At 37.9% G+C, this 12379-nt stretch overlaps 1 protein-coding gene across 3 annotated transcripts in view; it reads left to right on the top strand.

Annotated features, from left to right (window-relative positions):
* Positions 1 to 12379, top strand: part of Tsc1 (tuberous sclerosis 1 protein hamartin) — a 442531-nt gene that overhangs the window by 288116 nt on the left and 142036 nt on the right. For all 3 annotated transcript variants that reach the window (XM_067135484.2, XM_067135485.2, XM_067135482.2), the window contains one exon: positions 5778 to 5870. In XM_067135484.2, the coding sequence (XP_066991585.2) occupies positions 5778 to 5870 (93 nt within the window). The remainder of the gene's footprint in view (positions 1 to 5777; positions 5871 to 12379) is intronic.

The raw sequence follows: 12379 nt of genomic DNA, 5'->3' as shown, positions 1-12379 counted from the left end.
ACTAAGATTTCTTACAGAACTAATAATAGAAGTATTGACATCCTGCATAACTCCACTTCATTAAATAGAAATAATGTTTTTCATAGTTCTGGAGTATACAGATTATGCTGCCATGACTGCAGAAGTTCTTGTCTTGGACAAACAGGGCGTAACTTTAAAATTAGATTTGCGGAACACGTTAATGCCGTTAGGTACAATAAGTTTTCAGCAATGGGGCAGCATATGAAAGATTTTCAACATAATTTTACTAGCATTGATCAGGATCTTACAGTTTTACAGGTTATTAATAAAAGTACTTTACTTGACATCACTGAGAGCTGTTTTATTCACCTAGACCAATACTTTAATGCAGGTTTGAATCTTAATGACATTTCTGAGAAACCAAGAGTATTGTTTGATTTTTTGATAGCTTTTTTCAGACTTAGAAAAGCGTCCAATAGCAAATTAGTTTTTCATAACATACATCACGCCACGCCCTCTCGCCGCATTGCCCTGCATAATTCCCCTCCCTCTTCCCTCCTTCCTTCATTGCCATTGGCTCCGGGCCCCTCCTACTCCTTCTCAGTGCCTCCCCTGTTTTGCTTCCCCCTCCTTTCCCCTCCAACGCGGGTGCATTGGTCACGGTGTCTTGCGGCTCTCAGTGTCTTCCCTAACGTCTAATAACACATAATAATTACGCTCCAGAGGCGAGTCTCTTATTCACGTAAATTTTTACGACAAGATTTTTTAAAAAAGCCTTTCTTGATATTATTTTCTTTTTTACTTGCTTCAGGTCCTAGTTTGAACCGAGAACAGTACCCTGGAAACACGGCGTCCGCCAATATTTTTCATCAAAATGATCTTGTTATCTAATACTTAAAGAAAGCAGCTATGTTAGAGAAGACATATGTTTTATCACGTAAAATAGGAATTTACGTCTTTTGACTGGTTGTGTTATTTTAATAACAGCCATTTTTAACCAACAGAAAAATTGTCTCTTAATTCTTGCACTGGTTACTCTAATACTCAGTGAATGTTTAGCAAGTCACACATGTTCTTACAAAATTAAAAATTATGCTCTTGGACTTTTATGATAGTGAAACATTGGTTTTTGTTCGCATATGGTTCAGTGTTTTTAGATTCAGAGGACTTTTATCAAGAGGATGTATATTCATAATTTTAAGACAGTTGGTGCTGTTTTTTAAGTTTAAGTCATAGGTTAATGTTTATGGATCCCGTTTTTAATTAGGTCTTGCCAGTTCTGTAAAATTTGTATGTACTTTATGCATTGTTTATTGTAACTTTGTTTATGTATATTTTTCTTATTTTTGGCTGATGATGATGCACACCAGCATCGAAACCGGTACCGAGTATAATAAAATGTTATAATTTTTCTTATAACATTGTATGGTATTGAATAGGTGGACCTCTCTCGTTTCCATTAAACTCTTATTCGCAAAAAAAAATCAGTCTTTTACAGTATGGTGTATAGGGCTGTCATTGTGCCTTTATCCATAACAGACTTATACAGGTTCGAACCCTAGTCAGCAGCCCTGAAGATGGTTTTCCATGGTTTCCCATTTTCACATCAGGCAAATGCTGGGGCTGTACCTTAATTAAGGCTACGGCCGCTTCCTTGTCGCTCCTAAGCCTTTCCTACCCCATCAACGCCACAAGACCTATCTGTGTTGGTGCGACGTAAAACAACTTGCAAATAAAAAAAATAAAAATAAAACCTTATACAGGGTTATTTACAAATGATTGAGGCAATTTTTTGAATTCACTGTAGCTCCATGAAATGACATATGGTCACGAAACTCAACAGTCGTGTAGAAAAACTCGAAAAGTTTTGGTCTGCTGAAGTCACACTTCAGATTTCTGCCACGAGAGCGCAGCAGCAGTGCACAGTGAGACAAGATGGCGACAGGAGCCGAGAAGGCGTTCGTTGTGCTTGAAATGCACTCACATCAGTCTATCATAACAGTGCAGTGACACTTCAGGACGAAGTACCACAAAGATCCACCAACTGATAACTCCATTCAGCGATGGTATGTGCCGTTTAAAGCTTCAGGATGTCCCTGTAAGTGGAAATCTACAGTTTGGCCTGCAGTGACTGAGGATGCAGTTCATCGCGTGCAGGCACGTTTCATGCGTAGCCCACAGAAGTCAATGGAGAGAGCAAACAGAGAGCTGAACATACCACAGCCGACCGTTTGGAAAATCTTACGGAAACGACTAAAGCAGAAGCCTTACCGTTTACAATTGCTACAAGCCCTGACTCCCAATGGCAAAGTCAAATGCCTTGAATTTTCGGCAGAGTTGCAACAGTGTATGGAAGAGGATGAGTTTAGTACGAAACTTGTCTTCAGTGATGAAGCAACATTTTTTGTTAATGGTGCAGTGAATAGACACAATGTGCGAATCTGGGGGGTAGAGAATCCTCACGCTATCGTGCAGCACATTTGAAATTCACCGAAAATTAATATGTTTTGTGCAGTCTCGCAGTTTAAAGTGCACGGCCCCTTCCTCTTCAAGTTAACAAATGAAAAAAAAATTCCTCCTGATCGATACTTTCCTTTATTATTTAGCCTTCGGCTAAATTTTTTGTCATTAAAACTTACAGTACATGTTTCGATTGCTTAGCAATCATCATCAGCTGTTTTACATAATGCTTAGGTGAAAAATAACATAAAACAATTCCATAGTTAAGATTTAAAAATTATGTTAGTAAGGAACAATTAGGCGGTGGGGGAGGGGGGGAAATACGTGAAGGGTGGGGGGGAGGGCAGTTGTTAGTTTAAGATTAAAAACTTATACAAATTAAAAACTATTTTTTTAAATTAAAAAGTCTTTGGTTTCATTCTATGTTACTTGCACTGGTTATTTATTAAATTCGACGGTTTTTAGCATGATGCTCTTGCAAACTTGTCTTCGTTGTATAATGTTCCTTCTTTTGCTAGACCTTTCTTGTTGGTATCTCGTTACTGTCCGGTGGAGAAGATTATATTTATTTTTGGTCGAATTATTCAGGTTTCGTTAAGTTGGATAGTTTGGAGTACGACCTGTAACTGGCAGAAAAAATGTGTCTGTTAATTAAAATTACCTGGGGGTGTGTTGCCTAAAGAAATTGTTTGCATTTTAAATAAATTAAAACTGTAAAAAATTTGTAAACTTACCCCTATCCAATTGTTCGGTAATACCAATTCTATTTGGAAATCGTTAAGTTGGGATGTTTGGTGCACGACCTGTAACTGGCAGAAAATATGCATTTGTTAATTGAGAAAACCTGGGGATGTGTTGTCTAAAGGGAATTGTTTATACTGCAAAAACTTTTAAACTTACCCCTGTCCAATTTGTTCTTGTTCCGATGTTTACGGGTTTGTATCTATCTCTGCCGTCCTCGACCTCGACGAGGACATTATGCTAGCTTGGTTTGGAGGGAGAAGGGGAAGTGAAGGCGTGTCGTCATTTGTTATGTGCAGGGGGGTGGCTTCTATTTGTGACGTAGCTGCTTTGTGATTGCTTCCTACCTTTATTGGGCGTATTTGATTGTCTCCTAATAATTCCATGTATCTCAATACATGTTCAAACAAGGGATTTCTTTGTTTGTTCGTTTCATTTAAATTTTTATCCTTATTAAGCAACTTATCCAGAAATATATGTATACTTTCCAAACTATTCATTAGTCTTCCTTTATTTAGTCTATTGATGATTGCAAGGTCCTGATTGATATTTGTAAAACTGTGGCCTGTCTCTTTCATATGTTCTCCCATTGCGGAAAACCTTCTGTGTTTTTCTGCATTAACGTGTTCTTGGTATCTTATCGCGAAGTTGCGTCCGGATTGCCCGAAAAATATGTGGCCTGGCACTGATTATATATTAACTTGTAAATTCCTGAATTTTGAAACTTTCCTTCATTATTCTCATTGACCCTGCTATGATTGAAAAACCTGTGTCTAGTGTTATTGTTTGTTGAAAACGCTATATTAATGTCGTGCTTCCTAAATAAATTAGTGATTGCGTAAATCTTTGGATTATTAAAAGTGAACCTCACGGTTCATTCTGTTTGTTTAATTAAACTTATTTGCTGTTTGTATTTGCGTTTGGTGATTAGCCCGTTAATCATTTTAAAACTAAAGCCGTTAAGGAGGGCTTGTTGTCGAATGGAAGTTAGTTCTTTATTCCTCTCTTTATTGGTTAACGGAATTTCGAAGGCTCTGTTAACAAAGCTGTAATATGCGGATTTTTTCTGTGAATCAGGATGCAAAGAATTATTATGGATTGTGGTTGGAGTGAATGTTGGTTTTCTGTGTATCCCGAAGTAAAATTAGTTCCCTTTTCTAGTTGTAGTGACATCTAAAAAATTGAGTTATTTTTCTCTTCAATAGTGAACTGTATTTTGGAGTCTAGAGTGTTCAGGGTGTTCAAAATACCGAGACTATCGTTAAGGTCCTTGTTTATTATAGCGTATGTATCATCTACATAGCATACCCACAAGTCTAGCCCTTTAACGTGGTTTATAATGCGAGCATGTTCCAGGTGGTCCAAATATATATTAGCTAATATGCCCGAGGCTGGAGCCCCCATTCGGAGGCCTTCTTGTTGATATATTTTGTTATTGAATAAAAAATAGTTCTGGTTGAGTACAAATTTCAGTATTGTCATTTCTATTTTGGGTATACTTATACGTTTGTTTTCTAATAAATTAGTTTTTATGATTTTAATAGTTTTCTCTATAGGGATATTAGTATACATGTCCTTTATATCAAATGAACATGTAATATGAGACGGTTTAAGTTTAAATTCCTTAATGATTTTGTTAAAGTCACTAGAATTTCTTACGGTTGTATTAGAATAGAAAACATAATTTTGTGTTAAAAATTTGTGAATATATTGAGAAGTTCTATATGAGGGACTCTTACGGAAATTTATTACTGGCCTAATGGGTATATCTTTTTTATGCAACTTAGGCCAAGCTCTCGCTGTAGGCAGTCCTGGGTTTATATTTATCATCCTTTGTACTTCTTGCTCATTTAGGAGGAAGGTACTTTGTTTAAGAATTCCTTTCAAGTTTCTTTGAATTCGCATGGTGCGATCTTGACTTACGACCTTAAACTTATTCTTATTGAAGAAAGTTTCTGTTTTTCCTATATAATCAGTTTTATTTAAAATAACTATAGTATCTCCTTTATCTGCTTTAGTTACGACTACATCGCTTTGTTTGATTTTGCGTTGTAGTTCCTTGTTTATTCTGGTATTTTCTTGGTTTTTCTTTAACCTGTTTATAAGGGAAGGGATTTTTTCTTTGCTTCATATCTCATGTCATTCTGTACCTCGACTGGAAGGGTTTGTATTGCTGCTTCGGTTTCGGCTAAGGTGAGGGTTGATTCCTTATTTTTATTTAGTGTGTGCCAGTTATAATTCGGGCCCTTACCTAATATTTGCAATTCTTGATCTGTGAAAACTGTCTTTGAAAGGTAACATGTTGTAAAATAAAATAAAATAAAAAAAACTTGATGTAATGCAACATTTATTAGCAAAAGTGTATGTTCAAGGAATAAACACAGTGAGTGAAAGAAAAATGATAATTATGTGGAATTTCAGTCTAAATGTGGAAAGTATGGGATAAGGAGAAAGCCAGATCTACATGAGAGAAATAAAAAGAAAGATTTATACAAATGATAGAAGACAGAAAATACTGGCCAGTCACAGATAGAAATTTATATATCTGTATAAGGTTCGTAGAAGATGTATAAAACATGTTTAAGATTAATATTAACTTCATTTTTGTTTCTCAGAACTATATTGTGGGCTCTTCGTTAGTACATCAGGAAGGTACATCTCCTCCTGAAGCTGCCATTGAAGCTACACCTGAGACCACACCAGTCAGGGTAAGGATAACTTTTAACTTGCCTAATTAGCCTAGCGACTTCTTGTTAAGGTGGCCATGATTTAGATCCCAGCCAGTGCAAATGGGATTTTTTTTTTTAAGTCACAAGTCCCTTTATTGTGGTTCTTATTTGACTTAACATTGGAAATTCCACAATTATGATCACGATATCAATAAGCGTATAAAACTACATGTTTGCTTGCTTGCTTTTTAGGGCTAATATTCATAATGACTTAGTAAAATTATTGGAAACTTATCCATTTATTAGATATTGGAAGAGATAAGCTAGATTCTTAAAATATAATTATGCAGTAGAAGAAAGTTGACCAAACATTTTGTATGAAACAGGTAAACAGGAAGCTCATGATATTTTACTGGGAATTAAAACCATCCATACTTTTGATGTTGTAATTGAAGGCTACTAATAAAGATAAATGTGTGATGATAAAATCATGTTATTACTGTGTCATGAGGAATTTTTATTTTAAACAGCAGTCATACCATCACTTGTCACTGTCTTATCACTTGCAACACTTTTCAGAAGAAAACTATACTGGTTAGAGATCTATGTTTTAAATTCTAGTATTGACAGCTCTGATTCAAAGTGGGTGTGTGTGTTTTTTTTTTGCTTGTAGAATATCTTTAAATCTGTCAAGAACACAAATTTCAATTTACCATTCTTAGCCATGTTGGGTAACCCAAAACTAGCATTTTTCTCCCTTTTTCTCTTTTGATGAAGAAATATTGAGGCAGATCAAATATAAATGGGAATTTGAATGTACCTCTGTTGTTAGTAATAATTCTGAGGCAGGGCTTTGCCATGATGTTGGTGGGGGTGTCTGGAGAAGGGGTTTGCATGCGTGAACGACGGTGGAGAGCTGGACTGCTTCAGTATGCCATGAGTGAGCAAGAGGTGCACACATCTGTTGCACAGTGCATCATTATCAAATTTCTTGCAAAAAAGGACACCAAACCTTCCGAAATTTTGAGACTGCTCCGTGCACAGTTTGGGGAAGGAACTCTTTCACAGACTTGAGTGTATGGGTGGGCTAAAAATTTAGTGGCAGGAAGAGAAGCTGTGGAAAATGAACCTCATGAAAGGAGACCGCGGACAAGCATCACTGCAGACAACATTGTTGCCACTCATGATATTATTGGTGAAGATCGGCGAATAAAATGTTCTCAAATTGTTTTAGCCATAGGAATAAGTTGCGGAAGTGTTCAAACCATCATCCGAGATGAACTCCATTTCAGAAAATTATCTGCCAGGTGGGTTTCTCATCTCCTCAACCAGGAACAAAAATCTTTACACCAGAAAGTTTGTCGGAGATTCCTTCCTTGCTTTGAGGAGGAGGGAGAGGATTTCTTGCTCGTATTGTGATTTGTGATGAAACTCGGGTGCATAATTACACCCCAGAGTCAAAGCAAGTAAGCGTGGAATGGCGACAAAGAGACAAAGCAGGTCCGGTCAAGGCTAAAACACGCCCATCTGCTGGAAAGGTGCTTGCAACCGTTTTCTGGGACTCTGTGGGTGTTTTGCTGGTGGATTTTCTTCATGCAGCCTATTACTCTCGCCTTTTGGATGAAGCAAAAGCTGCGTATCGCAACAAGAGATGTTGGCAACCCATCCGAAGGGTCATTCTTCTCCATGACAGTGTAAGGCCACATACTGCTGCTTTAACGCAGGAAAAACTGGGGGAAATTTACTGGACACCTCTGGAACACCCTTCGTACAGTCCAGATTTAATATGAGCTGTAAATTTCATTTTTGTTCCATATGGAAGTTCAATTATGATAAATAAATTGACGAGAGCCTTTTAAATACAATATATCAAGTAAATAATATTGCATCAGTCGTGGGACTAGTTTCAGCCACTTAGTGGCTATCTTCAACCAAATAAAATTAAACAGATTATGTGATAACTAAAACATATGTATACCAGAAAAAGACAATGTTGCAGGAATAATTCATCACCACCACCATTTCCCATTATCCAGCTGTACTAATACTGAATTGGATTGTGTCCTTCCATCTCAATCATGGTTGTCCACGGCCTCTCCTTCCTTGCATTTGCATTTCCATCACTCATTCTCTTTGTGCCTAAACCATCTTAATTGGCTCTTCTCTATTCTATCATTCACTTTTTCCACTCCAATTTCTTCCTGGATTTCCTCATTCCTTATTTTTTCTCTTCTACTCTTCTGTATCATACTCCTCAAGAACTTCATTTCAGCTGCATGTATTCGACTCTCATCCTTCTTTGTCATTGTCCAAGTTTCTGCTCTGTAAGTTATGGGTACGTAATACATCTTGTAAATAGTTTCCTTTCCTTCCTTTGGCACATCTTTGTCCCTTAAGATGTTTCTTACACTATGATAGAAGCAGCTTCCAGCTTGAATCCTTTTACTAATTTCAGTATCCAGTCGAGCATTCTCCATTAATTCACTCCCCAGGTATTTGAACATCTCCACTACTTCCAGGTCATTGCCTGCAGGTCTGATCTGACCTTTCCCTTCTTTTTCCCCTCTAATCATAACAAGAGAGTATAATTTTCTACACTTATTTTCAATCCACATTCTTCAATCTGCCCATTCACTACATCCATGTGTTCTTGAACATTAATGTTGTCTTCTCCCCAAATCACAATATCATCTGCAAATAACATCATGTTCATTTCTCTTCCTCCATATTCTTCTTTTGTGTTTTCTTGATGTCATCCATTACTATTGTTAACAGGATTGGTGCTGGAACACTTCCCTGCCTCAGCCCACTAGTGATTTTGAACCAACTTGTCCTGCCAAATTGTGTTTGCATGCAACTACAACATTCCTTGCCATGATCATTTTTATTGCTCCCAGTCCAATTCCTTTTTGCACCAGACTGTCCCAAACTTTAGCCCTGGGGACACTGTCATATGCCTTTTCAATGTCAATGAATGTCATCACCATATCATTCCCATCCTCCTGTTGATTTTCCATTAGTTGTCTCATAATGAAAATGGGCTCTATTGTTGATCTTCCACTTCTGAAACCAAACTGATTTTCCTGTATCTGATTTTCAACCCTCAACATCCTACTCTCCAGTCTAATCTCTCCATTATCTTAGCAAAATGGGATATCAGAATAATTCCCCTGTAGTTCTTCAATACTTTCTTATTGCCTTTCTTGAAAACTGGGATGATTATTCCTTTTTGCCAATCCTCAGGGACCTCCTGATTCTCCCAGACGATCCTGAGAACTCGATATGTCCACTGCAGGCCTACAGCTCCAGCTGCCTTTATCATCTCCACTGAAATTTCATCTATTGCAGCAGTTTTTCCATTCTTCATCTTTATTACTGCCATTTCAATTTCATTCATTGTAATTTCTGTATCCATTTCTTCAGCAACTAATTGCCTTTCTTGGTGGTCCATTGAATGACTGTCATTAGTTCTCATGTTCAGCAACTTCTGAAAATACTCTCTCCATCTATTTCTTATTTCTTCTGGCTTTGTTAATATTATGCCGCCTTCATCCTTCACATATCTGGTGTTTACTTGATCTCTATTTTTGTTTCTTAAGATACCATACAATATCTTGCTGCCCTGCATATCATCTCTCAATTTCTGTGTGAATAAGGCCCAGCTTTTCCTCTTTTCTTCCTCCACTACTTTCTTGGTAAAATTTTTTGCCTCCACTTATTTTCTTCTACTTTCTTAGACGTTTTCCATGCTTTTCATGCCATTTTCTTTTCCTTCACTTTACTCTGTATCCTATCATTCCACCAGTGTGTATCTCTGTCTTTCACATTTCCTGATGTTCTACCACATACCTTTTCTGCACATCCAACCAGTGCTTCCTTAATCTTTTCCATTCATCTTCAATATTCCCCATCTCCGTCCTGGGTACCAAGGGTATTATTTCCTTTTGAAATTGTTCTTGTATGCTTTTCTCCTTCAACTTCCATACTTTAATTCTTTTCTCTCTTCTTAATGGGGTTTTTTCAATCTTTCCCACTTTCAGTTTTCCTATCACAACTCTATTATCTCCACCGAAGGCTTCCTCAGGTATGACTGTAACATCTAAAAGGTTCTTCTGGTGTTCTTTCTTGATGATTATATAATCAGTCATGGTCTTTGTTCATCTGTCTTCTTAACCATACCTTGTAATCTTCTGACTGTTCTTCCTAAACCAGGTGTTTCCAACAAACATTTGGTTCCCCATGCAAAAATCCACCAACAACTTGCCTTCTGGATTTACATTTCCATATCCAAAGGGCCCTACATTATCTTCCTTTCCTTGTCTTTCCATTCCAACTTGTGCATTTAGATCTCCCAATAGCACTTCCTTATCTTCTATTTGTCTCTCCACTTCCTCTAAAAAGTCCTCTAGATGTTCATCTATGCAACCCGTTTGTGGGGCAACAACTGGAATAGATCTTTCATGCCATTTTCAAACCATCATCCTATCGCTGACGCATTTTGTAGATTCCACATATTCTTGGATTAAAATACATAAAATAATAAATATGGTTATGATGTCATAATATGCCTTTAAGTTGACTTAGGACCTCAGGCAAAGAAGTAAATCTGGAAATGATAGCCATAATTAGGAATGAATAAACATGCAGAGAAGAAATTAAAAAGGAGACAAAGACACGTCCGTACAAGCCATGGAGGCCTTTGGAGGAGTAGAAGGTAAAGGCTCCCACCATCGTTAACCGCGGCACGTGATGGAGTAGAGTGGTTAACTCTACGCCCGGCCGCCTTTGGCCCCCATGATTTAACCTGGTACTCATTTTTTGTGTAGACTGAGTGAACCTCAGGGCCATATGCACGTCCAGAAGTGGAAATCTCGTTTCTTAATTTTACGACTTCCTGACGGGGATTCGAACCCACGTCCTTCCGGGCGAACCGAGCGCGCCTTTACCGCCTCGGCCAGGCAGCCCCTATTAAAAAGGAGAAAAAATTATTTATAAGACTCACCTCTAATGTCTGATGTAGAACAAGTACTGACTTCCTGGAGGAAGCAGACAGGCCATGTAAACAAAGGAGAGGATAGGTAACAAGCACTGACTTGTAGGAAGCAGGCAATGTTAACAAAGGAGTAGATAGGGCGAGGAGAGAAGGGAGAAGCAGGGAAAGGCGTTGGAGTGGAGGAGAGAAGGGGTGTCTAAGGTAGGGCTGAAGGATGCGGAAAGAAAGACTGTTGCTGAGAAGGGATTTAAAGAGATTATAAAAGAGAGAATTTTTAAAATCTGAGACATGATTGCTAATGATAGGAATTAAAAGGTCAAATAAAATGCTTAATTTCTCTGAAATTTCAGTTAGATTGAAGTTAGGATTGATAAACTGTTCCATATGGATAAAACAATTTTGTGTAATATTCAGCAGGGGGCCTTTTGTGTATAACTTTGAGAATTCTCATGTCTTGGTTGATATTAGTGAACTTATGGTTAGTATCACCCATGTGCTGTCCCATGGCCAAAAATCTGTTATATTTTAGGGCGTAGGTATGCTCTAAGAATCTTAAGCTCCTACCTGTTTGACCGACATAAGATGCGTTACAATTATTTTTTAAATTTACGCCCATATTGGAGCACTTTAATCAATCCATATAAATTTAAGTCTTAGGAGTATTAGCTATAAATTTGGGTTATGTTTCTTCTTCTGCTCCCAGAACTTCTTCATTCTTTCCGACCTGGCTGCCCTTTCTTCGTCGGTTATGTTGTACTGTTTGCGTGTAAAAGTTTTAGTTTAAGTCTCAAGTCATTGTTTCTCAGAATTCTCTTCTCTTCTCTTCTCTTCTCTTCTCTTCTCTTCTCTTCTCTTCTCTTCTCTTCTCTTCTCTTCTCTTCTCTTCTCTTCTCTTCTCTGTCTTCAGTTTGCTGCATTGTCAAGCCTAACTCATCTAAATCGTCTTGGACTTCTTTAAACCAATTATTCTAAATAATTTTTTTTTTTTATCATTCTCTGATTGATATGTGGTTCATTGTGCTTAAGATTGGATAGAGTGGTAATGGTGTCAGTTTCATTTTCGTTCATGATCACAAGAGTGTCATTCACATATCTTGTCCAAAAAATATTACAAAAGATGTTGGTATTATTAATTTTGGTGTGTTCTAAATCAAGCATCGTCAGTCGAGAGCAAAATGCCTTCGGAGCCAGTTTTTTAGCTAGTGGTTTTACATCGCACCAACACTGATAGGTCTTATGGCGACTGTGGGATAGGAAAAGCCTAGAAGCTGGAAGGAAGCGGCCATGTCCTTACTTAAGGTACAGCCCCAGCGTTTGCCTGGTGTGAAAATGGGAAACCATGGAAAACCATCTTCAGGGCTGCCGACAGTGGGATTCGAACCCACTATCTCCCGGATGCAAGCTTACAGCCGTGTGCCCCTAACCACATGGCCAACTTGCCCGGTCGGAGCCAGTTTGCTCCCCGCTTTCGAGGTAAGAGAGCAGCTTAGCGAGCAAGTAGGGGAAGTACATGACGTAATACGTACTGAAGGGCAGTGGCTCGAAGGTATAGCAC

Source organism: Anabrus simplex, chromosome 1 (assembly GCF_040414725.1).
Source record: "Anabrus simplex isolate iqAnaSimp1 chromosome 1, ASM4041472v1, whole genome shotgun sequence".
In the NCBI taxonomy this organism is placed as follows: Eukaryota; Metazoa; Arthropoda; class Insecta; order Orthoptera; family Tettigoniidae; genus Anabrus; species Anabrus simplex.
The sequence above is the reverse complement of the archived record's forward strand: the minus strand, read 5'-3'. Positions and strand labels throughout refer to the sequence as shown.